We start from the raw sequence: 27869 nt of genomic DNA on the forward strand, positions 1-27869 counted from the left end.
TGAATTCTGTGACAAGGCCTGGCTTTCAGGGCTGGAGATGTTTCAGTTTCACCAAAAAGTGGTGTTATTTTTTAATTAATTAATTAAAATGCGGGGGGTTTAACTTTCGATGCCCTCTCCTAGCAAACATTGGTCCGACGGTAAAGTCTGACTGCCAGTAAAATACATAAAATAACTATAGGCCTAAGAAATCATGTGTATTTATCTCATTATTATTATTATTATTATTATTAATTAGTAGCAGTAGGCTAGTTGTTTTATTAGCATTTGGTTACTATGCGGTTACTATGGGATAGCGTGAGGTCACCACAGTTGCCAGAGTTCCTTGCGCGTTCATTATAATCGGATCACACGCGGTTACGCTGTTTACGGTTGTCCACTAAACTTAACACGCACGACTTTGATACTTTCTCTTATGTGAAGCTGATCCTTTTGAATGAAAATATCTGTTTTTTTTTTCCTTCCTGGCTGAAACCGGTGCATTCAAGATAAAGTTTCATCAATGGAATAAGGAAATTTGCAGATCTGTGAGAAACAGGTGAGAGGTTGATTGCCTCAATGTTAATCTTAACACTGTAAATATGCCGGACACGAGACTTATAAAGCCGAAACCTGTTGCAACGAAACCTAAGCATCAGAACAAGAAAACAAGTACAGCCGAAACAACACCTGCAGTCAGAACCAGAGATGTCGGTGTCGGTTACCGCAAAAACAGGGCATCAAGCTGCCCAAGATGCACTCATGACACCGAATACAAACCCAAAGCAACGGAGAGAAGCACTAAAGCAATAAAGGCGAAACAGTCCGAGACTTTACCGAGGTCAAAACCTGCAAAATGTGTGCCGAAGGAACAACCAATGCCAAAATCACATTCGCATGCTCTTTATGAAATCCACAGGTAGGAGGAATGCAGTGCCAGTGGCCTCAGAAACATATGGTGGATCAGGTCTTAATCTAAGCATCAGCATTAAACTGTGTAGTTAATAGTTGCCATAGTAAATCCTTTAGAGCTTGTTTTGTTAACTTTTGCTCACTGACTCTTTTTTTGTGACAGTCAAAAGGCATTTACAGTATTTGCACCAAACCCAAAGAAAAGACAAGACATTCAGCAAAGTAGGTGTACTGTGCCTCAACATCTCTGATTTCCCTTTTATTTCTCATTGAATGTGTGATTTTTCAATTGGGGAACTTTTTGAACCCCATTGGATGATTTAAAAAAATGTTTTAAAAAATCATTCCAGTTAAATGAAAGATTCTTAACTGTGTCTTTAATTACTGCACCATTTTATAATTTCAAAGAGTGTTTCTTTTTCTTTTTCTTTTCTTCCTTTACCCATTTTTTTTTTACTTTCTCCTAAACAATAAAGTGTTACAATTCAAGTATTAGCCTACAGTAAACGAAAAAATTAAACTTTTCCCCATTTTTTTTAAAATCAGTATTTCAATTAAGTTGGTAATTGTTTACAATTATTTTTATCAACTTTATATTAGGTGGTCTTAACTATTATGTACTTACATTTAAATTAATCATTTGATACAATAAACTTATTGTGTACATACATGTTTTTTCATTGTACTTATATTTTTAAAATATCTGCATGTAATTACATCTGTAATTACATTTATAATTACACTGTTGACCCTTCTCTTACACCTTAACCCACTCTTAAACCTACCCATACCACCAAACCTGTCCCTAACCATACCCGTATCCAACCTCAATAGCAGCAAAAGTGTTATGCAATACAATATGAACACAATCTACATTGTACTTATTTTTTTGATGTAGTTAAGGCCACCTAACATAAAGTGGGACCTTTGTTTTTTTTTAAATAACAAATAATCTAAGTCTCTCCAATGATCCTGTCATCCCACCATTTTAAAATAAAAAGTTTCTATTTAATGTAGGCCAAATGTACTCTATTTTTAGTTACTTTAAAGTAACAAGAGCACAATCACCCCCTATATAGGCTATTATACTGAATGCATTTTATGTTTTTGTAGGTAACAATGTTTAAATATGTGATACTTCCTGTTTTTTAAGTTTAAAAGGAAATCATAGAAGGTTAAGCTGTCAACACTCACTGACTGAATGCATGGCTGTTTAACAGAAGCAGAAGCAGAACTGGCAGCTCTGGAGGATCTGCGCTTGAGTCGGGCCATGGGTTACATTTCCATATCTCCTAGTACTGTGGGTGAGTCATTCAACCAACCATGACAGAAAACAAATATGAGAAGCCTACTGATGAGTCTGCTGGAAAGGATTCAAATAAAAAAGAATGTGTCATCACCACTAGGGGGAGTTAAAATGCCTTTTATATATGGACATCAGTGGTGATTTTACCAAAAGCTACTACTGTATAAATATTGATGCAAGTTCCGTCGTTGTCAACCGAGTTCAACCGAACTTGCAACCACTGGGTAATGATGCTTTTGGCAAACGTACCCCTGGATAGGTCTTTGTAAAACCATTAATGATTGTGGTAACTTACAAATACTACACATCACAGACGATCCCTTCATTAGCACATTTGACACAGCCAACTTGGCAGCTGTCGGAAACAGAACACCATATCAGACAGACATCTGTTTCTACACGTGTCAATTAGTAAATATAATCAACATTTTTATTGAAAATAATAATTCTAAGTCTGGTTTAACCACGTCTACTATTTCCTCAGGTGGATGCTTAACTCTGGAAGAGGTCAGGGCAAAACAACAGCAAGAAATGCAAATCAAGAGAAGACAAAAGCAGGTTTAAGACCAAAATTATATCCAGCAAACAAAAACTTCTCCATATATAATAAGCACAATAATCTCATGAATGTTTTTTTTTCTCCCTTTCAGGTTAAAAATGTATTTTAGAAACTTCTTCAGTTGTTCAAGAATAAAGGTTAGAATACTGCCGACAACGGATGAACATTATTTAGTTTGCTTTTTAATTATAAAAGTGCAGCTAATCTCCATGGGCTTCATGTGACCTTATGTTCTAAATGTGTATTATTCACAAAGTCTTTGTAAAATATACCTGAATGACTTTCAGATTTATGGTGTTGTTTTGAAGCCAGTGTTGATTATACAGTCAAACCAAAATTTATTCAGACACCTTGAACATTTCATTCATTAATACAGTTTATTCACTATAGTTTAAAAAAAATGGCAATAACATGTGACAAGATCTCAGAGTTAAACTGTGTCAGAAAAAAATTATCTTAATTATGTCAGATAACAATTAAGCAAAACACGGTCAGGTCAAAGTGTCTGAATAATTTTTGGTTCCAAATTTCACTGGTAGTCCACTGTATGAATAATTTTTGGGTATAATATGTCACAGTTTACTTTATTTTGCTATCCTCACTTACATAAATGAACTATAGTGTCCTGCACCCACTAGTAAAAATGATCAAAAATATCAAAAATGTCTGAATCATTTTTGGTTTGACTATAGATTTGATTTATATGCATTTACTCCCTAAAAGACCATATACTGACTATGTATATTAAAATTACAGAATATAATGACTGTGTTTGTTATGCATGCAGACTACTAAAGTGTAAAATTATTTTTTATATCCTTTAATGTCTTAAGTGAAAAAAACACATTGAGTTATTATAATTGCGAGGCACGGTATAGTAATTCAGCTTAATTTGGTCTATTATTTCATGCAAGCGGTCCTCCTGGTGATCTGTTTTTCCTCTGTTCCTTAGCAACAAGGATTTTTCTCTCTTTGTTTTGTCCTCTGTGTATATTCTGGGAGCCGTCTGCTTTGAAGGTTCCAAAAATACGAACCATGCAGGGTCCTGTTGCCTGGCAAGTGGAGAGTGATAACATAATGAAAGGTAGACGATAGGTGAGGGCAAATAAATTAATAAAATAAATTATTAAATTCCCCGGTAAATCAATCTAGCCGATTGAGTCTCTGTCCCTTCACCAGTCAGTTGCAGCAGAATACAGTTTTTCCACATATACTCTAAGGATACAGTATGCCAGTATTGTTTAGTTATGTTTTTTTTTTTTTTTTTTTTGGACACATTTAATAACTTGTGTTTGCACTGCACATAATTCAGAAACCATGATTGTACTGCTTTACGGTTTGGAAAGATATTAAAAATGTTTCTCATGGATCTCTTTCTGGATAGATTGAATTACACTTGTTTTGCCTCCAGGTTTGCCACTTTACCTATTGCTTTTCAACCCTTTGCGACTTTCCAATTCACTCTCAAAATAGCAGAGAAACTGTTGTTGTTTATTCCAGTGCTTGGAAACACTCTTAAAAGGTTTCTCTGAGAGACTGGAAGTAATGAAAAGTAAAAGCCAAAGGTCCCAAAAGGACATTAAATTAGTCTCAGACTAAGGAAAAAACACAAACTAGCTTTCCTGGAAAACATGCACAGCGGCCAACTAGTGTTACAGACGTTTTCGTAATGGTGACCCTTAAATGATTTACTTAAGGGTCATAATTTTATGATGCTTATACATTCTTTCTTTCTAACACATGGTTGTACAAAAGTCTAACCACAAGGGTGTTTCCTCTGAATTGAGTAATCCAGGCATAGGTCAGGGTGTGAACTTACAACATGTTAGCAGCTAAACTATAGAAATGCAAACTTTGACGCAAATGAAAGTCAAATTAGAGCCATTTGCCTTATGCTAATGTCCACATGGAAAAGGACACAAAGAAGAAAGAGAATGCAAATGGATGTCTGGAGGAATCATTACACAAAATGTAAACAGAATGTAAAGAAATACTCATGCTCAAATACAGTATATTGAGTGATTAGGGACCTGTGTGGCCACTCCATTCACAAAACCATCTTGTCAAATATGTTTACATTTAAGAAAAAAAAAAAAAAAAAGATTTGGTATCAACTGATAAACACTTATAAAAACTTCACAATGTTGGAGGTAAATCAAAAGCTCTTAATGTTTACTCAGTACCAGCTGGTGAGTGCTAAGCACTGACATAATGTGAAAAACACATGATTTATGTAAAAACAACAACAACAAAAAAAAGGCCCAAGGATGAATAAGCAACTTACGCTGTGTGTTAGTCACAGTAAATGATGCTGAATGACAGACTAAAATTAGAGATTGAACAAAATATATATAGACAATATGACTAAACTACAGTATGGATATGACATACAATGATTTTAGAACAATATAGCTTGCAATATAGACAAAAACTAGCAAAATGATTAAGAATTAGTTTTTTTTAAAAATAGTCACACAATGAGACTAGGGTTAGTTATCAGACTGGAAAGGCTATCTTAGAAACTATAAGCTTTAGAGTCAAAAGTCCAGTTCAGTCTTGAACTAGATTAATATTTGTGAATTGTCTTCCAAACTAAAATTTCATAATTCCACTATAGCCTATAGCCCTTGAGTACGTGTTCAAGCAAAAGTATACAATACAATTTTTTATTAATTGCAATTTCTGTTATTCAAAACAATGGTATGGCATTTTGTTATTAACCCTATACACCATATATAAATATGACACAAAACATGCAAATGCTTCACTGTTAGTAAAAAGTATTTGCCTTTCAAAAATACACCCACTCTTTGACAAGTACTCCCTAAAGTAAATAAAAGGTGTGGGGTCCCCTTTTATGTTTTATTTTTTATTTCAAATGACTTATTACGTCTATGTTTTTATTAAGCACCAAGCTAACCAAGCTGAAAAATCGATTTTGTAAATGTCTGCACACACCTTTACCACTATTCACAATAGTTCGTGAATATTTACCACACGCAAACCCTCGATCGCTAGACAGACTTCCTACTCTCTCGCTGCGGTTGCTATGACTATGGTTGGTAGGAGCGACCGAGAGGAAATCTGCAATTGGACAGTTGAGACGTCATTCAGAAAGATTAGCCAATCAGTGATTAGGTTAAAGGCGGGACATGTAGAAATTGAGGGTAACGCCCCCTAGGTCGAGAGACAGACTTCCTCCGCTAAATCACGCCGTCTAGCCGTGGCAGGCCGTCGGGTGACGTAGGTTGTTGGGTTGTGGATTGACGTTGTGAGTCTATCAGCATGAAGTCCGCACCAGTGTTATCAGTGTCAGGGCGACGGGCGTTCGTTCGACTGTGAACTCCGAGACGGAATCCCGAGATATAAAAATACAAATATTTCACGCGCTTTCCTTCTATTCTCGTCAAAACAACGTTGAATTGACTCTTCATATTTGAAGGTAAGCTTGAATATATGTTGTTTTATGTCGGTTTACATTCTCTATAACGTATTTTCAATATTTGAAATGATTAATATGTATTCAGTTTCCCATGATATTGCACCCTCCCGTGCCATTAACGTACATTAAATGCCTCCTTTAGTGTAGTATATTATCTTACAAGAGGATTATCGACTGTTTCAGTTGTATTTTATGTTATATCCTATTTTAAAATCTATTTTTATATAGATTTTTAAGATTGCTCATATAAATGACATTTGATAATCGATAGTAATCGATTTAACAGTAAAATACTGTTAGATAAAATAACAATATACAAAAAAAACAAAATATTTCTTTATCTATGTTTCTTTCATCATCGAGTTGATAGGCTATTCCAAATGGGTAGAACCTAAATATTTTTAATCTAAAAACCCGACTATTTTTTCCGCAATGAAATCTTTTAGAGGGTCGCCTTCACAGTTTGTTGTGAAATGTGAAAGTGTCATAGGTGTGGGAACATATGGGGGTAGTCCCGCAGAGGTCTCTGGCACGAGTGAATGTCATTACCACGGCAGAGGGGGGGGGAGGGGCGGAGCTCTGGCTGTGAATAAGACCGGTCAGAGAGGCGGGGCTTTTGCGCGGGGGGCGGGGCCTCTGTGAGGGGGGTGGAAAGTCTATTACATGGCACGCAGTCAAAACACATTACAGATATGATTCATTTATGACAAGATTTTGTTATCTCTGACGAAACACAAACTATTTTAAACAACTATGATACTACCATTAACTTTCCTGGAAAAGAGTTCAGGGTATGTATTTAAATAGAACAATTTTGTGAATAAATCGAATTTCCCAGACATTTAGGGTGTTTTCACACTAAGTTCGTTTAACCCTTTCAAACGCACTCAGATCATTGAGATGCTATTTTTAGTTTTTAATCAATATTTTTAATTTAGTTCTGTTTTAATTTTAGATAAAGTTTTATTTTTTTTCTCTAAATAATCTATATAGAATTTTTTATTAATATTTTATTAATATTTAGTGCAAGTTAACCTAAATGAAACTGATAAATGTTGCCTTATCAACTAGCTAAAATAAAATATATTTTCAAAAATCTTTTTTTTTATTCCAGTTAAAGTTTATTTAATTTCAAATAACGAATTTTAAGGTTTTAGTTTTAGTTAACTATAATAACCTTGGTTCACATTTAATGTTTATGCAAAAATTCCAGGTGTGTTTATAATTTTAATAATTTGATATATATATATATATATATATAATGGATTATATTTCAAAATATTTCTTTATCTTATTACATTTATTTAAAAAACATTTTACAAAAGGTGCCTGTTAAATTTTACTTTTACTATCTACAATTCTTTTTTATATGTATTAATCTATGATGCTTGTTTTGACTTTTCAGTCATCTGGGAAGTGTTGAAGACATTACTATGATCCACATATAAAAAGCACTGCATTCCCGAGACTTCCTCTGTGTATCTTCCGGTCCCTGAAGACCACTTAGCGATATCCATAAACAACATTATGGCGACTACTGAGAACAAGCGTCCAGACATCCCCAAGGAGCAAGCACTTCTAAAAGTGCCATTAAAGCGGTTGATGCGAGACAACGGCGTAGACGGCACACCCATAAAGAAACGTGTAATGGCTGCTCTCAATCTATCCTGCAAAAAAATTCCAGAAACCTCTCTTGGCTATCAGGTCTCCAAAGCAACGAACAGGATAGAGGCTACTCCGGATCTGAGCCCTGGTTTGAAGCACACTCTAGCGCAGTTCTCTCTGAGCAGCCAATGTTCCCTTGGTGGCCCAGCTGCGTTTACTGGTCATCATGGTCAGTATAAGCTGATGCCCCCTCTGGCCCAGGGAGGTATTTCAGGGGGGCCATTACTAGTCCCCCCTGACAGCTCTACAGACCTCAGCCTGTGCTGTCTGGAGGGCGAGTCCATCTCCTGCTTCTCTGTGGGAGGCGAACTGCGTCTCTGTTTGCCCCAGCTGCTAAACACCGTCCTGCGGGAATTCTCGTTGCAACAGATCAACTCTGTGTGTGACCAGCTGTATTTGTACTGTTCCCGCTGCGATGCCACACAGTTACACATTCTCAAAGTGCTGGGCATCCTTCCTCCAGGGACTCCATCCTGCGGTCTCATCACGCTGACCGATGCTCAACGTCTCTGCAACACCCTTCTGCATCCAGGTGAGGAACCCTCTCGTGATTCCCACAAAGGGCACAGCGCTGAAGAGGAGGAAGAGAAAAACGGCGAGGAATCTGGAGGATTTTGGGTGGAACACCAATGTCTTGGAAAGTGTCAAGGCCTGTTTGTACCCCAGCTTTACTCCAGCCCGGATGCGCCCTGTATCCGCTGCTCTCAATGCCGGATGCTCTTCTGCCCGGAGCGCTTTGTCATGCACTCCCACCGACAGCCAGACACACGCACATGTCACTGGGGCTTCGATTCAGCCAAGTGGGCCTGTTATCTGCAGCTGGCACAAAGATACCTGGGAACAGCGGATGAAGAGAAGCTAAAGGAGTCTCTGGAGGATATGAGGGCGAAGTTCCAGCAGGACAAGAGGCAGCCACATATAGTGAGTATCTCTTATATGCAATCTATATTCATTCAGAAAGTAAGCAATTAATTTATTGTAGTACAACAAAATTTAAAAAAGACAGGAAGTAAATATTAATGGCTCCAATTGCATTTATCAGATATCAGATGTTGTTTTAAAGTTTGTTCACTTGAAGCTTTATGATCTCACAAAACACACACACACACACATACACATTTTACCTTAAGATAAAAAGAAAGATATATTTTATATTTTTCATTAAGAGAATGAAGCATATTTTTAACAGCATTAAGATTCATTAAGGTTCATTTTCAAGCCCAATTCTCCTTAATTCTCTACAAATTATTAATACCATAAAGCATAATTTTTATACAATAATGTATAAATACTTTACATTTTTTTTTTGCATTACAGTAATATAAATAAGATTTCTTAATTGTAATAAAATCTAAATAAGCTAAATATATTTTCAGCAACATTTTAATGATTTTTTTATTTTATATATATATATAAAGGATATATTGGTATATATCGGCCTGACTATCGGCTGTTTTAAACTATATATATATATATATATATATTACCGATGCACCGATATATCGGCCAATACCGATTATTGGCCGATATATTGGTGCATCTGTAATATTTATATATAATACCTGCACACATACCTGTACATACATATATACACACACACAAACATACATATATATGCAGATGCACCGATATATATCGGCTAATAATCGGTCTTGGCCGATAAAAGCAAATTTTCACACTATTAGCTATCGGAGCTATTAAAAACAGCCGATAGTCGGGCTGATATATCCTGTCAATCAAAAGAGGGCAGGAAAATGCACTGTATTTGGGCTTTGCGTAAAGAACATGCTAAGAAACCAGTTTGATGTTTAATATTAATAGTAATAAATAACATTCAGAAAGTTAATTTAATCTTCAGAATTTAGTTAATGTGTGTTAATATTAATGTGAGTAATGTGTTTATGTTTATAACTGATACCAGTTACTCTGAAACAAGTTGATGAAATGGAGAGAAATTTTTTTTATTTGCATTTCTTTCAAAATATAATAATTAATAATATAATGATTAATTTTTAATTATAATGAAATTATCATTAATTTAAAAAAAGGTATAAAAGGCAGAACCCCCAAACTCTATTTATAATCGGTATTGGTGGAGAAATATAGTATTGGTGCATCTCTAATATCTATATATGTGCATGTTCTTTTTCTTTCATTTTAAGATGAAATATGACATGTTCTTGACATGTGAGATTCACCCTATAAGCAACTTATCATGATTAAATCGCTTGCAGCCGAGAATGTTTGAAAGACCATATTTGTCTCAGTCCCGAGTTTTTAAAAATGTTTTAAGTGGAAAATAAACAGCAAATCGAATGTTGGGTCAGCTGAATCCAGCTCTCATACCACACCAGATGTTTCCCTCCAAAGGAAATGGCTGAATGTGGTTCAAACAGGGTCACTAGACTCTCAAACTCCTTCTGACAGAGTCTGCACAAACAGCCGGAGCCACAGCAACAGGGAAAAGAAACAGAGAGTGGGCGGGAGGGAGAGAAAAAAAAACGAGGAAAGAATGAGCAAAAAGATTGAGAAAGAGAGAGTGAAAGACAGAGTGGCTGGGACATTCTGTTACATGTGCCTGCAGAGTATTGCTCCCCCCTTTACTGGCCCAGCACTCACCCTGCAGGACCTCCATCATCAACCAATCAGAGAGCAGACCCCTGGCCCCAGCCTCCCTCTCAGCCAATCAAATCTCAGAGCATTCAGTGAATTCCCATCTCATTATATAATGCTTAGCTAGAGACTCAACAACATCCCCAGCAACCGCTGTTCTCAGACAGCCCATTTTCCGGATGTAGACTGGACTTTCTGTTTACATTTAATAAAAATATATTAATACTTATTAGATATTATATACTTAGAGAGAAAATTAACAAAGTCACATAAAAGAATTAACAATAAAATAAAATGCTGCCTTATTTTTCAGTCTATCTATCTATCTATCTGCACATAAACACCCTGTAATGAGCTTGTCAATGGCAAGGTTAAGGTCAAGGCAGGAAGTTTCATTTCATCATTGACGTTATAGTCAAATCTGTTGCATTTGTGTCATTTCACGAGGTCTCAAATGAATCATGTCATTGTAGTGCATTAAGAGTGACCGTCCTGCTCATGTCACGTCATAAATAGCAGTGTAGATTAGAGTCCTCGTGCCATTAGCGCCACGTGACGGCCCCCAGACAGCTCACCCCTCCCCCACCCAGAGTCGTCTGGAGCTCTCGCACATGACTTCACATGTAAATGTATGAAAGTGTGTGTGTCTGTTTTTTTAATAAACCTGTATTGCTTGTTTTGTTTCTAAGAGACACCGTTCTTACCACTGGTTTACTGTTGCAATCATATGCTTAGAAAGGCTCTATTTCCATAGAAGAACCTCACAAGTATCAAGTGAAGAACAGTTTCAGATCCGTGCTTCGTGACCACAGTGGAGGGACTTTTGAGTATGTGTGAATTGTTACGCTATGACCATAAAGGAAATTTTTGTCTCTACATCATGTGGGTGTATTTTTTTTAGGTCCACACATGCTCTGAGCGTGTGTGTGGTGTGCAAGCTGGTCGCTGAGGCTTTATGATAGATCAGATGGCCTATTTACATTAAAGCAGCTTACGTTACTGACTGTTGATGGAAGACGCATCCATATTTCCTTCAGTATTCAGATGCACATTTCTATGTGCAACATCATCAGGGCCTGCAAAACATGTCAGAATGAGAGTGCTGATCCAGGATAAGATTTCACAATGCATTCATAGGGATATAAAGTCTTATTTACATATTTCTAGATCTGGCTTCTCTTTGGGAATAGAATAAGATCACAAGAGCTAACTGTGTGTGTGTGTGTGTGTGTGTGTGTGTGTGTGTGTGTGTGTGTGCGCGCATCAAGCCATGCAACCCCTCTTTGTTAGTGAAACCAGGCTAACGAGTTCTTTTATCTCTCTCTTACAGGGAGTATCTTCACCTGCCTTTGTGTTTGACTCACATTTGCTTGCCAGTCTTAAGGCGGACCCCGGTCATGATGACCTGATGTGGCAAAGGTGCAGTTCATTTACAAATATACATTATTAAATAATATATCATAAAAATAGATGTCCGGCATAAAACACGTGCTAAATCAACCCCTGTCAAAAAGGGAGCAAGCCAAAAGAGAGAGAGAGAGAGAGATCAGAAAAATCAGATTAAAAAATATCCTGGCCATATTTAAAAAAATAAATGTTAATATACAAAGCACAAAGAAAATAAAGCTTATGTGAACCATTACAATTTTTTTTTCAATTGCCATTGTGATATGCATTGTGATATGATGTTTTGTATTTTTTAATAATTACTGTAAATTAATTAATTACTGCAGTACATCTGTATGTTTTACATCTTGAGTTTATTTGTAAGATTTATTGTTCTCAATGATGATATTGAAATAAAAAATAAAATTAATTAAAATAAAAAATGTAAATAATTATAATTAAAAGGTTAATAATAAAATGAATGTTAAAAGGTTAAAATAAATAAATGCTATTATGATGTATAAATATTTCAAAATTTAATGATAATGTAGGGTAATATGCTTAATTGTAATGGAAAAAATAATGTCAATATAAGTAATCTTAATCGTCCTAAAACAGGCCTTGCTGTCTGTATCTAAAATATAATTTTATATTTCTTTCAGTTGATTTTGAGGTGAAATATGATATGGACATGTTCCTTAAAAGCTTTCACACTAATTCTTAATGATCTTCATGTGTATTTTGAATTTATAGGACAATGTTAAACACTCAGATCTCATGTTAAAGGGATAGTTCACTCAAAAATGAAAATTGTCATCATTTACTGAACTAGTTTTGGGTGAACTAACCCTTTAAAGAATTAGTTCACCGAAAAAAGAAATTTCATGTCGTTCCACACCTGTAAGACCTTCGTTCATCTTCGGAACACTAAGATATTTTTGATAAAATCTGATGGCTCAGTGAGGCCTCCATTGACAGCAAGATAATTAACCATTTCAGATGCCCAGAAAGCTACTAAAAACATATTTAAAACAGTTCATGTGACTACAGTGGCTCAACCTTAATGTTATGAAGCGACGATAATACTTTTTGTGCGCCAAAAAAACAAAATAACGACTTTATTCAACAATATCTAGTGATGGGCGATTTCAAAACACTGCTTCATGAATCTTTTGTTTCAAATCAGTGGTTCGGAGTGCGTATTAAACGGCCAAAGTCACGTGATTTCAGTAAACGAGGCTTCGTTATGTCATAAGTGTTTCGAAACGTTTTGAAATTTCAATGGTTCATGTGACTTTGGCAGTTTGATACACGCTCCGAACCACTGATTCGAAACAAAAGATTCGTAAAGCTTTTCGTAAAGCAACTAGAAGTAGTTTCAGTACACAACTGCAAGTAACTTCCTTTTTTGTTTTCCTCTCCAGCTGGTATCAGTACACGCCTGACAAGCTGGCAGGTAATGGCTTGGCACAACACACTGAGTGTGTGCCTGGAAAGGAAATGGGGTTTACAGGAACAGAGGCACTGGGCGATACTCAGGATGAAAAGAACCAGGATGCACACAACTCTCCTATCTTTGCAGGTCAGTTTACATTCACCATAAGTGACATTGCATAAATAAATGTATATGTTTCTAAATGTGAGTTCTAATTGATACAGGGCAAGAAAAAAGTGGCCAAACAGATGATGCGTTTCCAGATGAATGGCAGAAAGTAGATTTGTCAGCTAGTAAGCGGCCTGTTGGTGTGACTGTGGAGCACAGTAAGGACTTCATGGTGATGGAACTCCTTCAGATGTATAGTGCTCAGCACGACAAACTTCAGTCAACGCTACGCAGACAAAAACAGCTTGAACAGGTTTTTATCCCGACTAGACTACAATGCAGTACACACATAATGTCTGTTTTTAGCACCTCCTTTTCGTTCGCCAGAAGGTGCTTGTGAGTATCTGATGACTCTTTCTCACTCTGATACTTGTGAACAGGAGCTGCAGGCTCTGCGTCAAGGTGAAGCCATAGACCGCTGTGACCTACATGGGGAGCTGGAGGCGGTTCAGACTGAGCATGCTCAGAGGCTCGGAGAAGTCCAGCAGGAACAGAGAAAGTTGAAGTCCCGTCTCGACAAGCTGAGGCAGCAAGGCTGCAGATGCAAAGAACTGAATACTGAGCCGCAACAGGAAACTATCTATGCCAAACAGGTATCGACCAATCACACACACCCACACAAGTCCTTATCAGATCTGTCATTTGTCATACTTTTTTTTTTTTAGAATGAATCAGATAAATTTGTAATCTTAGCATGAATTAGCTGAATTAGCATCTTAGCTGAATTATAATCTTATTATAATGTCTTATTATAATCACAGTTGTGATGCTTATATTTTTGTCGAAACCATTATACATTTTTTTCCAGGATTTTAATAATTAGAAAGTTCAAAGGAACAGCATTTATTTGAAAAATAAATCTTTTGTAACAACATAAATGTCTTTTCTGTCACTTTTAATCAATTTAATTTGTCTTTGCTGATTAAAAGTATTGATTTAAAAAAAAAAAAACTTACTGACCCCCAACATTTGAATTGTCTTTTCTGTCACTTTTAATCACTTTTTTTCTGTCGCTTGTACACTAACATAAAAAAATCAATTATAAAAATGATAGCTTTTGGATATCAATCCCTGTCGTTTGTTGTGGTCTGAGTTTAAGTGCATCACTTTAGCTGACCAGTGGCTTCCTGTGTTTAGTTGTCAGAACTGCGTCAGAGGCTGGACCGCGCTGAGGAAGACCGCGAGGAGCTGCAGGAAGAGCTACGCCGGGAGAGAGAAGCCAGAGAGAGGCTGGAACGTACCATCTCGGAGCTCAAACAACAGATGAGGGAGTCCGCCCACCCGGCTTCAATGGACAGTCCCATGTCTTCAGCCTCCAGTGACACACATATGTCCCCGACGCCTTAGCGTGATCTACGCTCACCAACCCGCAGCCTGATTTCTGTGATCAAGATTCATTTTGGTATGGTGTCTCCATTTTGGAACTGGATGCCAAAGTTGTTTTTATTGCAGTTCTACGGAACAAATTTACAATTATGGGCCGTCCTGAGTAAGTTTGGGTTTTATGCTGTGAATTTGTTGAAAAGATGAGTAACTATTGAGCTGAACTGATTTTTTCAGACACGTGAATAAGGATTTTTGGTGTTTTGATAAAAATTAAGTAGTTGGAGACATTATGCAAACCACTAACCCTGCAAGCGTACAATCAAAAGCATCCATTTTGGTTTATCACTGCTAGGACTACTGATATCAAATAGAAAATGATTTCTTTTTGAATATTGGAATTGTTTAAAAGTACATCACAACTGATGTTGTTTCTTAAAATATTTATTGTTTATTGATAAATGTTATGTGAATAATCTTGTCTAATTATACATATTTAACATTCTTTTTGCCATATTTTTGTTTATATTTTATGTAGGTTATGCTCATTATGAATGTACAAAATATATGCATGTGTACTTTCATAAAATATGGATAAATATACTGTTTACACTGTGGTATGAAGTTCAGATATAACAGAAAATGTTTTCTATGCCATTTCCAGTGAATGTTTTGCCTCCTTTAATGAACACCAGAATTTTATTCTTTCTCATTTCGAGGACTTCTAACACCAAACGGAAATAAACAAAATTATAAATTTTAAAAATGATGGCAGAAGTTGAAAAACTCACATCAAATACAGTTTTAGTATATGAAATGCTCCTTGTACTTTACATTCTATAAACCATCTAGACAAACAGGTCTATATGTGTACTTTGCTCAGAGAGAGATGTTATTCTTATGTGTGTGGGGGGAAAAAATATGTATTGATATTGTTTGCTGTAACTGACAATCAGCGTGTTTATCTTTAATTGATTTTATATTCAAACTTTAAAGAACGAATTAAATAGTTGCTACCTCAAACAAACACATATAGATATATATGTAGAAAAACAGAAAATAGAGATTGTGTATAGAAGTGGATGGATGGAGTAGTCAGGCGTATGACTGATAAATACCTCTGTACTGCTGCTATGATGTTTCTTTCCAGATGACTTAAATATGCATGTGAGATTGAAGAAATATATAATATATATATATAAAATACAGATATACTGAGTATTGTTTCCTAACATTTAAGCCAAACATAATTTCACAAAAATGTTGTCTTGTACAAAATGTTAATTATCTTTGCCAGTGCCATCTTTTGTGTGTATATCGTATGACATGACACTTTTGTCCTACCTCCACTTGTGATCGAGACACTTTGTATCACCCACCAACTTTTGTATGTCATCTTTCTACAACAACTCATGGGAAATGATATATTAATGTGCTGTTGGGGAAAATAATAAAAATGATTATATATGATTATATACACTGGCTTGTATCTTTTCAAAGGCTTGCATCAAAGCACATTTACTTTGTTTAGTAATAAGAAAGCACAGTTTGCACAAAAATATCATATATATTAGATACTGCAATAAAACTATGGCAACTTGGTCACTGGCATTAAAAATAATTAAAATGCCAAATCTTCTTTGAACCTTCTTACACTGTTTGAAGCAGATTCCGTATTTATTTTTCACGATTTTAAAACATCAGCTGTAGGAACTATGGTATTTTAGCAGAAACTCATGGTTACCATAGTAAATTTTTGTTGAGGAGGTCTGTTTGCACATAGCTTAACCACCTCCGGTGTCCACTCAGCAGATTCGTGCGTTTGTGCAATTTTCATAAATGAATAACTACGATTTTCAATGAATGTGGCTTTAAAGTGACCGGCTTCATGTGACAGCTCTTTGTTTACAGCGTTTTTATACAGCCAAAGTTCAGCCCAACTTCCGGGATCCGGTATGAATGAGATGAATGTGACAGGTGTAAATGCGTACTGAATCTGCTTATTAAAATCATCGCGCACTGGTGAATGCATTATATAGAAAAGATTCAAGAAACATTTCAAGGTAGGAACAACTTGAGTCATCCAACAATTTTGACGGATTGTATGATTGTAAAACTGGTCCTGTTTCACCAATGAGCAGGATAACACAAAGTAAATAACTCGATTGTCAGTCATATATTTTTTTTAAATGAGTGTATTTATATTTCAGTTTGGAAAAGGACAGAATAACCGTACATGATTTACCTGCAGATAAGACGAGATCTTCTTTTAAAAAGCAATGGATTCAACAGGTAAGTTTTCTGGCAACGTGAATTCTGAGGTCTGTCAAAACATGTCCTGGGTCACAATGAACCCCAAAATTAGAAATTTTATATGTAGCCTATATATATATATATATATATATATATATATATATATGGGTCATTGACAAATAAGGTTTTTAAAAGTGTAAAAAAAAAAAACATAATGGAGATATGATTAATTTGAAGTTAATTTTGAAGTTTTGAAGTTTTATTAAGTGTTAACGATGAGATTATGTGTTTTTTTTCTTAATCAATTGACACTGCTTTTGTCATTTTTTACAAGATGGACAAAATTTGTCACCAAAAAAGTCATTTGGTTTAACCAAAATTTCGGTTTTACCGAATGACACTTTTGGTTATACCGAATGACGATACTTAAAAAAAAAAAAAAAAAATGCTAACAGGCTGATAACTAGCAAGCTAGCTAGCTAGTTAGCTTTCTATCTAGCTACCAAAAGAGCAATCAAGAGCAATTTGTACTAAATATATATCATTTTATATTTATCACGACCATGTGGTCCTTTGCAGGTGTCTGATTGATGTCCTATCCTGTCACATGATATTGACCTCATGACTTGACCAAAATGGTCCCTTTATATTGGTTACTCCGAATGACATCAATGAAATTCATTTTTCCAGACATTTTTTCTCAAAACAAAAGCAACAACTTCTACACAAAAAAATTTAAATACCATTTTGCAGTATGTTGAAATATGATGTTATAAAATCATGCCGGAATAAAAAATATATACATATATTACATTTTAAGATATTTTAATCACAAATGAAATGGCTGTATTGGCCTTTGGACGGTTAAACCGAATGACCTTTTGACACTTCAAAATCTTTAAAATACCTTTATATGTAGCAAAATATAATTAAAACCTTTTGGATTCGATAAAAGAGATCTAGGTGTACTACCTTACATACTTTGGATGTCATATCTTTGTTTTTTATTATTATTAAGGCCTTTGGACAAAAAAACCCCCGTCACGTCATTGACCCATATACACACACGTGGAGACCTTTTTTTTTATATTACTTGAAAATTAAGCAGAATTAACCCCATCCCATTATTGTTAAATGCAGAATATACTGAATTTTATAGAAAAGATATATTGGTAAGATGGAGGACCCAGGGGGGCCAACTTACCCCTCTTTTTATATTTTCAGTTTTGTGCTTTAACAAATAAATGATCCATATTTTAATAAAATATCCATTTTTGTCATCACACTGCAGAGGCTACCAAAGGGAAGGAGAGTGTTCAGAAAATATCTCCCCTGAATCTCATTATGAACCAGCTCAGAAGGAAAGCCTCTTTCACAGAGAGAAAGAAACCAACAATGGGCCGCCTCTTCCGCCCATCAGAGAGCAATGACAAAAGAAACAGCGGCATACCTGAAATGAAGGAATCAGAGGCCAGTGAAGGAAAAGAAAATAATGACCCTGGGAAAGGTGGGCATTAGATGCATTTAGAAAATGCAACAATGTAAATATAGATGAACAATTCCTTGTTTTCCTTTAGAGATCAGTAACACGGATGATGAGACCGGCTCTGTTGTGGGCTGGGGTCGGGTGAAGCAATTCGTTCAGAAGCTTGGGAAAACCCCCCACAGTCAGAATTTGAGCCTGAGCCACTGCGATCTGACAGCCACAGATGTGGTGGAACTAGGTGGGTGTTGTTGTGACATAATGATTTTCACACGTACTATAACATACACAAGAAGACCATACATGTGCCTGGATCGCTACTTATCATTTTAATGTTACCTCAGCCACCTTACTGCCATTTCTGGCTCAGCTGGAGGTGATGGACCTGTCCTGGAATGATCTGGTTGGAGGATCCCTGAAGGCACTTACTGTCCACCTGCAGCATGTAGGGAAGCTGAGAGTGCTGAAGCTGTGTAACTGCAGATTAACAGCTCAAGACCTTACTGCTCTTGGTACATTAAGTATTCATTTATTATAATATAAAAATTAATTAAACAATTTCCCCATCCATCCATCAGGATAGTTCACCCAAATGTAAAAAATCTGTCATAATTTACTAATGTCATTCCAAACATGTATGACTTTATTCTGTGGAAGATATTTTGTTGGTAAATGTTGGTAACCAAAGAGTTTCGGTTCCCATTGACCTCCATTATATTTTTTGACCATGCAATGGAAGTCAATAAGAACCGAAAATCTTTGGCTACCAATATTTTTCAAAATACCCTCTTTTATGTTCCACAGAAGAAAGAAAGTCATACAGGTTTGAAACGACATTAGGGTGAGTACATTTAGGGTGAGTAAAATTGAGAATTTCCATTTTTGGGTGGACTATCCCTTTAAAAGACCTTACAAAAATGCTAAATTAACATTTAATCTACAAACATAAGCTAAAAAACTAAATATACACACCAAATATAGAGACTTTTCTTTATAAAATCATATACACCCCATGCTGAAATCTTGAAATTGGTCGCATTTAAGGCTGAAACAATTTTGAACCATTGGCAAACCTCTCCTAAAATGATATTCCAGGTGAGGCTCTTGACTGCATTCCTCTAATAGAGGTGCTAGATTTGTCCTGGAATATTGGCGTCGGTGCAGGAAATTTCAGACACTTCACAGAACACCTCCAACCTACAAGCACACTGAAAGAACTCCGCCTGGTGGACTGTCAGCTCTCTGAGACAGACATTACAGCTCTGAGTAAGGCATGCTTTTTATAACCCTCATATAATGCTGGTAATTGGAGTAGAAGCTCTAAATATTCCAAGCTAGGATTTCACGTGACATCGAAGACTATTTTTTTTGTGGCAGTGGTGGACTAGGTACTGAAATCCTGCGCTTGAGCTAAATTATTCATACTTTGATGAAATATAACTTAAGTACTTTATTCCTTTTATATTTCTACTTGAGTAAAGTTCTGAGAATTAGGGGAAATGTGCTTAATTGTCATGAAATTAATGTCTCAATGGCAAAAATCTGAAAGGTACATTTATGAAATATAAAATAGAATTTATTTTATGCAAAATATAATTTATTTATTTTAGAGTGAAATAACCTAGACATGTTCTTGGCAGTTTTCTCACTTCGAAATAACAGAATTTTGTTTGTGAAAAGTAGTAAAACATCAGATATTAGTTTTTAAAATGTAAATACTCTAATACAGTGCAATAGACACTTGAAAATGTTCACCTCTGCTTTTGGGTTCAGAATAAGCCTATAATGATATGAGCCATGATTTTTTACAACATGGTATTTCATCAATTTCCTTTTAAAAGCACTGACATTTTTCTTCAGGTGAGGCTCTTCCCATGTTGTCTAGTTTGGAGGAGTTAGATCTGTCTAATAACAAGCTGTCAATCAATGGAATGGAGAACCTCACCTCCTCTTTAGGTTCGACTCCACGGCTGAAGACCCTAAAACTGAGCATGTGTGGACTCAATAAAGACAGTCTCAGTGTTCTGGGTAAGAGTGATGATGATTAAAGCCTTCAAAGATAGACAAACATAACTATTTGCAAAACCATGAGCACACACTTAAATGACCTCCCAGGAAGCTCCAAATGAAGACTGTGATTTCAGTGATAACCGAGTAACCATTTTAATAATTAAAATTTTGGAGAATAATTCAATTTAATTTGTTTTGTGAAATGTTAAAAGGCCAGGCACTCCGGTTCATCCCTGCACTAGAGCACTTCGACCTGTCGTGTAATAAGGAAGCAGCTGGAGGTCTTGCCACACTAGCCGTTAACCTAGCTCTCCTCACACACTTGAGAAGTTTGGATATGCATCTGTGCTGTCTAACAAAGGAGGATGTGTTGGCATTAGGTAAGACATGTTGTCACTAACTGTTCTTTCATTTTTTTCGCACAATTCTGACTTTTTCCAACAGAATTGCGAGAAAAAAGTCAGAATTGTGAGATATAATCTCGCAATTGAAATTCTGACTTCTTTTCTCAGAATTGTGAGTTATAAACTCGCAATTCAGAGAAAAAAAGTTCGAATTGCGAGTTTTTTTATTAATTTTTTTCAGTGGCGGAAACATTCTAAAAATGCACATAAACAAAAGTTCAAAAAATGCACATAAAAAACACATTTACAGCATAAAGGTGCATTCACACCATGTCATAATTACTGTAATTATGAGATTACGACTTGTACAAAGTGTTCATATCCTTGTAGTACTCATAATTACAACCTGTAAACTAGGAATTTTCGGAGAGCTCCAACTTTGTACCATGTGACCGCTGGACCACCTGGCCGCTGCAGATTCATATTCTCATTGATAGTGTTGCCATAGAAAAGCATAATTCTGGATACGTGAACAGCTCCGATTGTCACGTTATAATCTCGTAATTACGACTTGGCGTTTTTACTACACATATTTTGTGAAAAAAAAAAAACTGCTTTGTTCGCAAATGTTTAATGCGATTATTCCAATTTTGCACACAAGGTTGGATGGAAACATAGCTAATGTTGATTTAAAGTTATGTGAACTTGTTTGTATTCTCTTTTGAACTTGCTTTCTCAGTCCAGGTAGCTCCATCTCTCAAAGAGCTCAGAGAGCTGGATTTGTCGTCCAATAAAAGTGTTGGAGATACACTCCAGAGTCTTCTGCAAACCCTCCCTCTTTCTCAGATAACCAAACTTCCGCTAAACAACTGTGCTTTGAGCACACCTGAATGCCATGCTCTTGGTATAAAACCTATACAAATTCAGAAAACATTGAACTTTTTTGTTTTAAATGATAAAATAATATGCATGCATGTTTCTGGGATTCCTCACAGCTGCCGCAATGCAGAAGCTACAACAGCTTGAAAGTCTGAACTTGTCGTGGAACAAGTGTGTGGGGGAAAATCTGAGGCAATTTCTGGAGCCTTTGCCGTCTGATTGCAAACTACAGGAACTCAGACTGAGTAGCTGTAATTTAACCACTGAAGATTTGCTACATCTAGGTCAGATTCAAAGAGTGTTCAATTATAACATTTTTGATATCCTCCAATAATTTTTGGTATTCAAGCTGATTTTAAAACACATAATCCTGGTTTCACAGACAAAGCTTAAAGGAATAGTTCACTTTCAAATAAAAATGTCCTGATAATTTACTCACCCCCATGTCATCCAAGATGTCCATGTCCTTCTTTCTTCAGTCGAAAAGAAATTAAGGTTTTTAATGAAAACATTCCAGGATTATTCTCCTTATAGTGGACTTCAATGGTCTCCAAACGGTTGAAGGTCAAAATAAAAAAGCTTACGCTATATTCAACTTACGGAAAAAACAGAACTGGCGCCGCGTTCGTTCCGTAAGTTGAATAAGGAAGGCGTAGGACATTCAGCGTAAGCTTTTTGAAGAATACGGAATCACGTTCTGGTGGAAGCACTTGCAAAGCGATCATTTGTGTTTATAAAGCATATACATTTTGATTTTTTTTTTTTTTTAGAAAATGACAGATCGTTTCACTAGATAAGACCCTTATTCCTCATCTGGTATTGTTTAAAGCCCTTTGAAGCTGCACTGAAACTGTAATTTTGACCTTCAACCGTTTGGAGACCATTGAAGTCTACTATAAGGAGAAAAATCCTGGAATGTTTTCATTAAAAACCTTAATTTCTTTTCGACTGAAGAAAGAAGGACATGGACATCTTGGATGACATGGGGGTGAGTAAATTATCAGGAAATTTTTATTTGAAAGTGGACTAATCCTTTAAGCTTGATCCCAGACTAAAATGCATGTTTGAGCTGATTTAACTGGAAGCTACTTGCACTTACATATCTTAAAATATGTCAGTGCCATTGTTTTGTCTCAAGATGCACACCAGTAATGTTTTTTCTAAGGAATAGTTATAAAAGCTACTTAAATGTCCTAATTGAACTAATCAATTAGGACATTTGTCGTGCAGTGTAATCTATGAAGATTTTTGCAAACTGTTGTGATCTTGCAGAATCTGCTTGTCAGCGTGGAGTTCTATCCCATCTGAAGCAGCTGGATTTGTCCTACAATAGCAGTGTCGGAGATGGCGGTTGGACGTCTCTTTTTGGGAAGGCTGCTGGTCTAAAGGGACTGGAGGAGCTGGATGTCAGTCTGCGTCCATCCGCATTTCTCTCCGTGTCCCCCTGGCTGCCCGCCTTGTTGGAGGCCCTTCCACATCTCTCCTCCCTCACCCGTCTGTCTCTGCAGCATTGGGCGCTGACTTCAGCTGAGAGGGAGAAGCTGGAAAAAGTTCTTAGCAAGAAAAACATCATCCTGGAATGTGAGACTGGCCACGCCCACAACCAAGGCAGCAGGTTAACGAGAAGTGTTTCAGTCGCTTAGATAATTAGGGTTTTCCAAGTAACTGAAGTTGCAAATCAAGATGTTACTGAGAATAAGGTGTTGATTGAAAGGCATTCAACAATTTTTATTATTTTTTTTTACCCATTTTTCTTTTATGTATTTCTAGATTATTTATATCACAAATGATCATATTAAAAAAGAGGATGTTTTATCATCAGTAAATTAAAATGTAACTCATAACCAGAGTTAAAGGAATAGTTCAAGTTTTTGGGGAAATATCCTTTAAGTATTGATTGTTTGCACTATGTATTTGAAATGACAGTTTTAATGAAGTAATCATTGATATATTTATTTGTGTCCTTTCTTATTTACATAAAATAAAACAAAAAGATTTAGACTGAACTTGCTAAATCAACAAAATCTCTCTGGCTTTTATCTGTCCTGACAAAACTGTGGAAAATTTGCATGTGACACCCAATACAGCGAAGACTAAGTGTCAGAGCAAATAATTTACATAAATGACGTGTTTTTCGCAAACATCATGGCAGCCTGTGACATTTCCAAACACTGGACACATGGACACAAAGATGTGGGCTGTTATCTAAAACACTCCAAATGTAACCAACAGTACTGTGGATTATTTGGCCTGTAAACTACTGACAAAAACAACAAAACAAAAAGTCACAATTAAAGAGATAGTTCACCCAAAAATGAATATTTTGTCATCACTTACCCTCAAGTTGTTCAAAACCTGTATGAGTTTCTTTCTACTGTTGAATGCAAAAGAAGATATTTTAAAGAATGTTGGTAACCAAACAGTTGACGGTAGCCATCGAATTCCATAGTAGGAAAAAAAATACTTTGGAAGTCAGTGGCTGTTGTAAACTGTCTGGTTAACAACATTCTTTAAAATATCTTCTTTTGCGTTCAACAGAAGAAAGAAACTCATACAGGTTTTGAACAAGTTAAAGGTGAGTAAATGATGATAGAATTTTCATTTTTGGGTAAACTATCCCTTTAAGTTTAATCTAAATGTGTTTTACTCTGAAGCAGCAACACACACTTTTGGACAAAACTGAAAATCGTGAATCGTATCATAAATGTGAGTCTGGGTAGATCTGCAGAGCCAATGAATCTGATGCCATCAGGGCCGGTGCTGAATTACTCGAGTCTCCATATGCCCCATATCTGGAAGTCCAATAGTAATGTCTGCGTAAACCATGAGATGCTTCTGCCAAGAAAACACGACCGTCCACCTCATAGGGAGAAACATCTGTGTGCTCTCCCAACAGCTGCCCGCTGCTTATCAGCTGAGAGAAAGCCTGATTAAACATGCAGAGAAAACAGCAAGACATTTAAATGCTGAACACTATTTCATAATGGGAAATTCTGTGGAATCTCACCATGCAGACTGGCTCTTCAAGTTTGTTCCCCCAGATGTAAATGTGCGTGAGACAGGAATTCACTCTCATTGCCTCACTGAGGGACATGAGACCTTCTTTTCCAATGTTGTTGCTGGTAATAGACAATCTAGGAGGCAAAAGTTGGACAGCATGAAGAATGGAAATAGTGTCATGTGTAAACTTTAGATTTTAGATAGATAATAGCATTGTTTTTTAAATAGGAGGACACTAACGCTTTGAGTTTGCTGTGTGGAAGCTTGATAGCTTCACTTAGATACACCGCACCATCATCCTCAATGCGATTGAAAGAAAGATCTAGAATCTCCAAAGAACTATTTTGCTTCAAAACCTCTGATAAGCATTTAGCTCCATCCCGTGTAATTCTGTTACTGTTATAAAAAGGAAAAAAAAAAAGGAGAAATGATCATTTCTTTTTTTCTGTGGAGCACAAAAGTAGTGTCCTGCCTGACTTGATCTCTGCCATACAATGACAGTTAGAAAACATAATAAAAGCATCATAAAATTACAGACAATTTTTGTTGTTATTCACTTAAAGTCTTGCTCGATAGCCCTGGTCACCTTTCACTGTATGAAAAAACAGCTACTATAAAAACTACCTTTGCTTTCTACAGAAGTTCTCATGAATTAGAGAATTGTGTGCGTGAGTGTATACCAGCGAAGATCCAAGTAGCGTAGAGAGGCGTTTAACTTCAGAGCTTCACACAGCCTCTCTACACCAGTATCAGTCATGTCGTGCTTTCCCATGTGCAGCTCCCTCAGTGTCTTATTCACCACCAGCATCTGTGCCATATGGACTGTTGTTTCCTCCTGCCATTTAAGTTAAGATCACTGTTGTTTTAGCCAATAAAAAAGACTTTCACTAAATATATTAAAACATAAAATGAGTATATCGAAAACCTGAAAACATACCTGAAGACTGAAAAGAAGAGGACGACTAACATTAATGGCACGGATTCCCTTGTTGTTCTTCAGGACGATGGCAAATGCTATTACACTTTGTGTAGCCTAGTAAATAAACACAATAATGTAAATGCAAATGACATTTATTTTGTCATTATATATTTGTGTTTGGGGAAAATTACCAGATCACAGTCTGAGACATCTACTTCTTCTAAAGTAACATTAGTCTGCAACATGGCAGCCAGCTGCATGCCACCTTTATTTCCAATCTTATTTCCCGTCATTCTGAGTGACTTCAAACTTTTATTTTTCTGTAAAATTAACAGAAAATACATTCACTTTAAAAACAAAATCCTCTATTTAAGTTCAGTTGCTGCTTTAAATTATTATTATTATTATTATTTTTTAAGAATAATCCCACTTGGTTTATAAGTTATTTCAATTCAAATTATATTAACCTGACTTAAAAATCGAGTTGAATCTCATATTAGCTGAAATTGCTTAAAGGATTAGTTCACCCTCATGTTGTTTCACACCCGTAAGACCTTTGTTAATCTTCAGAACACAAATTAAGATATTTTTGATGAAATCCGATGGCTCAGTGAGGCCTCTATTGCCAGCAATGTCACTGAACCTCTAAAGATCCAGAAAGTTACTAAAGACGTATTTAAAACAGTTCATGTGAGTACAGTGGTTCAAACTTAATATTATAAAGCGACGAGAATACTTTTTGTGCGCCAAAAAACCCAAAATAACGACTTTTCAACAATATCTAGTGATGGCCGATTTCAAAACACTGCTTCGAAGCTTCACGAATCTTTTGTTTCGAATCAGTGGTTCGGAGCGCCAAAGTCACGTGATTTCAGCAGTTTTGATACGCGCTCCGAACCCACTGATTCGAAACAAAAGGTTCATAAAGCTTCGAAGCGGTGTTTTGAAATCTGCCATCACTAGATATTGTTGACAAGTTGTTATTTTGGGGTTTTTTTTGGCGCACAAAAAGTATTCTCGTGGCTTTATAATATTAAGTTTGAACCACTGTACTCACATGAACTGTTTTAAATATGTCTTTAGTACCTTTTCTGGATCTTGAGAGGTTCAGTGCCTTTGCTGGCAATAGAGGCCTCACTGAGCCATCGGATTTCATCAAAAATATCTCATTTTGTGTTCTGAAGATGAACGAAAGGTCTTACGGGTGTAAAACGACATGAGGGTGAGTAATTAATGACATTGTTTTCATTTTTGGGTGAACTAATCCTTTAAGTTACACAGTATAATTTTACAGTGTGCTTAAATTATGTATAAATTAATGCTAAGTTTTAACATTAATTATAAATCCAAATTAGCCACACTTACATGCAAACTTTTTGCTATCACTTCTGCACCATCTGCCTCAATGTTATTACACATCAGATCAAGAGATTGAAGGGACTCACTCTCCTGTTAAAATGACAATATTCCTTTAAGGTCTCAAGTTAGCTGGAAAAAATAAACCTGATCAACTGGTCTTTAAACTAATAATAAAACATACCTGAATGAGGTGAGCAACATAAACAGCTCCTTTATCTGTGATACAGTTGTATCTAAGATCTAAACCTGCAATTAAGTTTCATTATGAAATCATATTTTAAAAATACTTGATTTGGTGGGGGACACCACACAATCAAGTATAGGTTACAATAAACTTGTAATTTTTGCAGTGGTTTATGATTTGCGTGTCTAACCCGAAAGTGTTCTGGGTAGGACAAGTTAATATTTACCCTTTATAGCCGAATTTCCCACGAGTGTTTTTGACAAGACCAGCACATCATCATCTGTCAATCTGTCTCCGTGCTTCAGTTGATCATTACCTGTTAGTTTGAGTGAGCCATCGCTGAATGAAACAAAACCCAACATAAAGGAATGTGAAACAGCCAAAATGACATACTAAAATGAGAAATAACATTACATATTTTTTTTAAACCGACCTGCTGTCTTCCAAAACTTTCAAAACACAGGTATTTGGGGGCTGCTGAGCTTCAGCACATACAGATAAATAGCGATTCATTAAGTCCACCATGTTTAACGCTCGGAATTGCTATAGCAACAGAGGCTAACTTTGAAGTCGCTGTCAACACGGACCGCATCTGCGCAATGGCGACATCTTCAGGTCGACTGCTATTTTGCAATAACAAAAACAAATGT

At 36.1% G+C, this 27869-nt stretch overlaps 4 protein-coding genes across 4 annotated transcripts; 3 read left to right on the plus strand and 1 right to left on the minus strand.

The window, feature by feature from the left end:
* Positions 1-159: 159 nt before the first annotated feature.
* On the plus strand, positions 160-4870 carry zgc:194621 (uncharacterized protein LOC795037 homolog). The gene is made up of 5 exons (XM_051882290.1): positions 160-898; positions 1055-1113; positions 2112-2195; positions 2682-2755; positions 2848-4870. Exons 1-5 carry the CDS (start codon positions 582-584, stop codon positions 2863-2865), a joined length of 552 nt encoding a protein of 183 aa, XP_051738250.1. The 5' UTR covers positions 160-581; the 3' UTR covers positions 2866-4870.
* Positions 4871-5946: 1076 nt separating this feature from the next.
* skilb (SKI-like proto-oncogene b) lies at positions 5947-16263 on the plus strand. Its single transcript, XM_051882289.1, has 7 exons — positions 5947-6198; positions 7604-8784; positions 11807-11895; positions 13287-13444; positions 13522-13718; positions 13846-14058; positions 14603-16263. The coding sequence occupies exons 2-7, from the start codon at positions 7726-7728 to the stop codon at positions 14810-14812; spliced, it is 1926 nt and encodes a 641-aa protein (XP_051738249.1). The 5' UTR covers positions 5947-6198; positions 7604-7725; the 3' UTR covers positions 14813-16263.
* Positions 16264-16653: 390 nt separating this feature from the next.
* lrrc31 (leucine rich repeat containing 31) lies at positions 16654-23781 on the plus strand. Its single transcript, XM_051882678.1, is given in 12 exon segments — positions 16654-16851; positions 16999-17080; positions 18333-18548; positions 18619-18765; positions 18869-19036; positions 19620-19790; positions 20385-20552; positions 20747-20914; positions 21618-21782; positions 21874-22041; positions 23030-23339; positions 23341-23781. Coding segments are annotated over 11 exon segments (1731 nt in total). The 5' UTR covers positions 16654-16851; positions 16999-17067; the 3' UTR covers positions 23378-23781.
* Positions 23782-24320: 539 nt separating this feature from the next.
* lrrc34 (leucine rich repeat containing 34) lies at positions 24321-27805 on the minus strand. The gene is made up of 10 exons (XM_051882679.1): positions 27653-27805; positions 27446-27558; positions 27217-27281; positions 27042-27125; positions 25868-25996; positions 25695-25790; positions 25438-25592; positions 24998-25153; positions 24765-24891; positions 24321-24683 (listed from the first exon to the last, which is right to left on the minus strand). The coding sequence occupies exons 1-10, from the start codon at positions 27742-27744 to the stop codon at positions 24456-24458; spliced, it is 1245 nt and encodes a 414-aa protein (XP_051738639.1). The 5' UTR covers positions 27745-27805; the 3' UTR covers positions 24321-24455.
* Between the last annotated feature and the right edge of the window lie 64 nt (positions 27806-27869).

Source organism: Ctenopharyngodon idella, chromosome 23, assembly GCF_019924925.1.
Source record: "Ctenopharyngodon idella isolate HZGC_01 chromosome 23, HZGC01, whole genome shotgun sequence".
NCBI classification, from domain to species: Eukaryota; Metazoa; Chordata; class Actinopteri; order Cypriniformes; family Xenocyprididae; genus Ctenopharyngodon; species Ctenopharyngodon idella.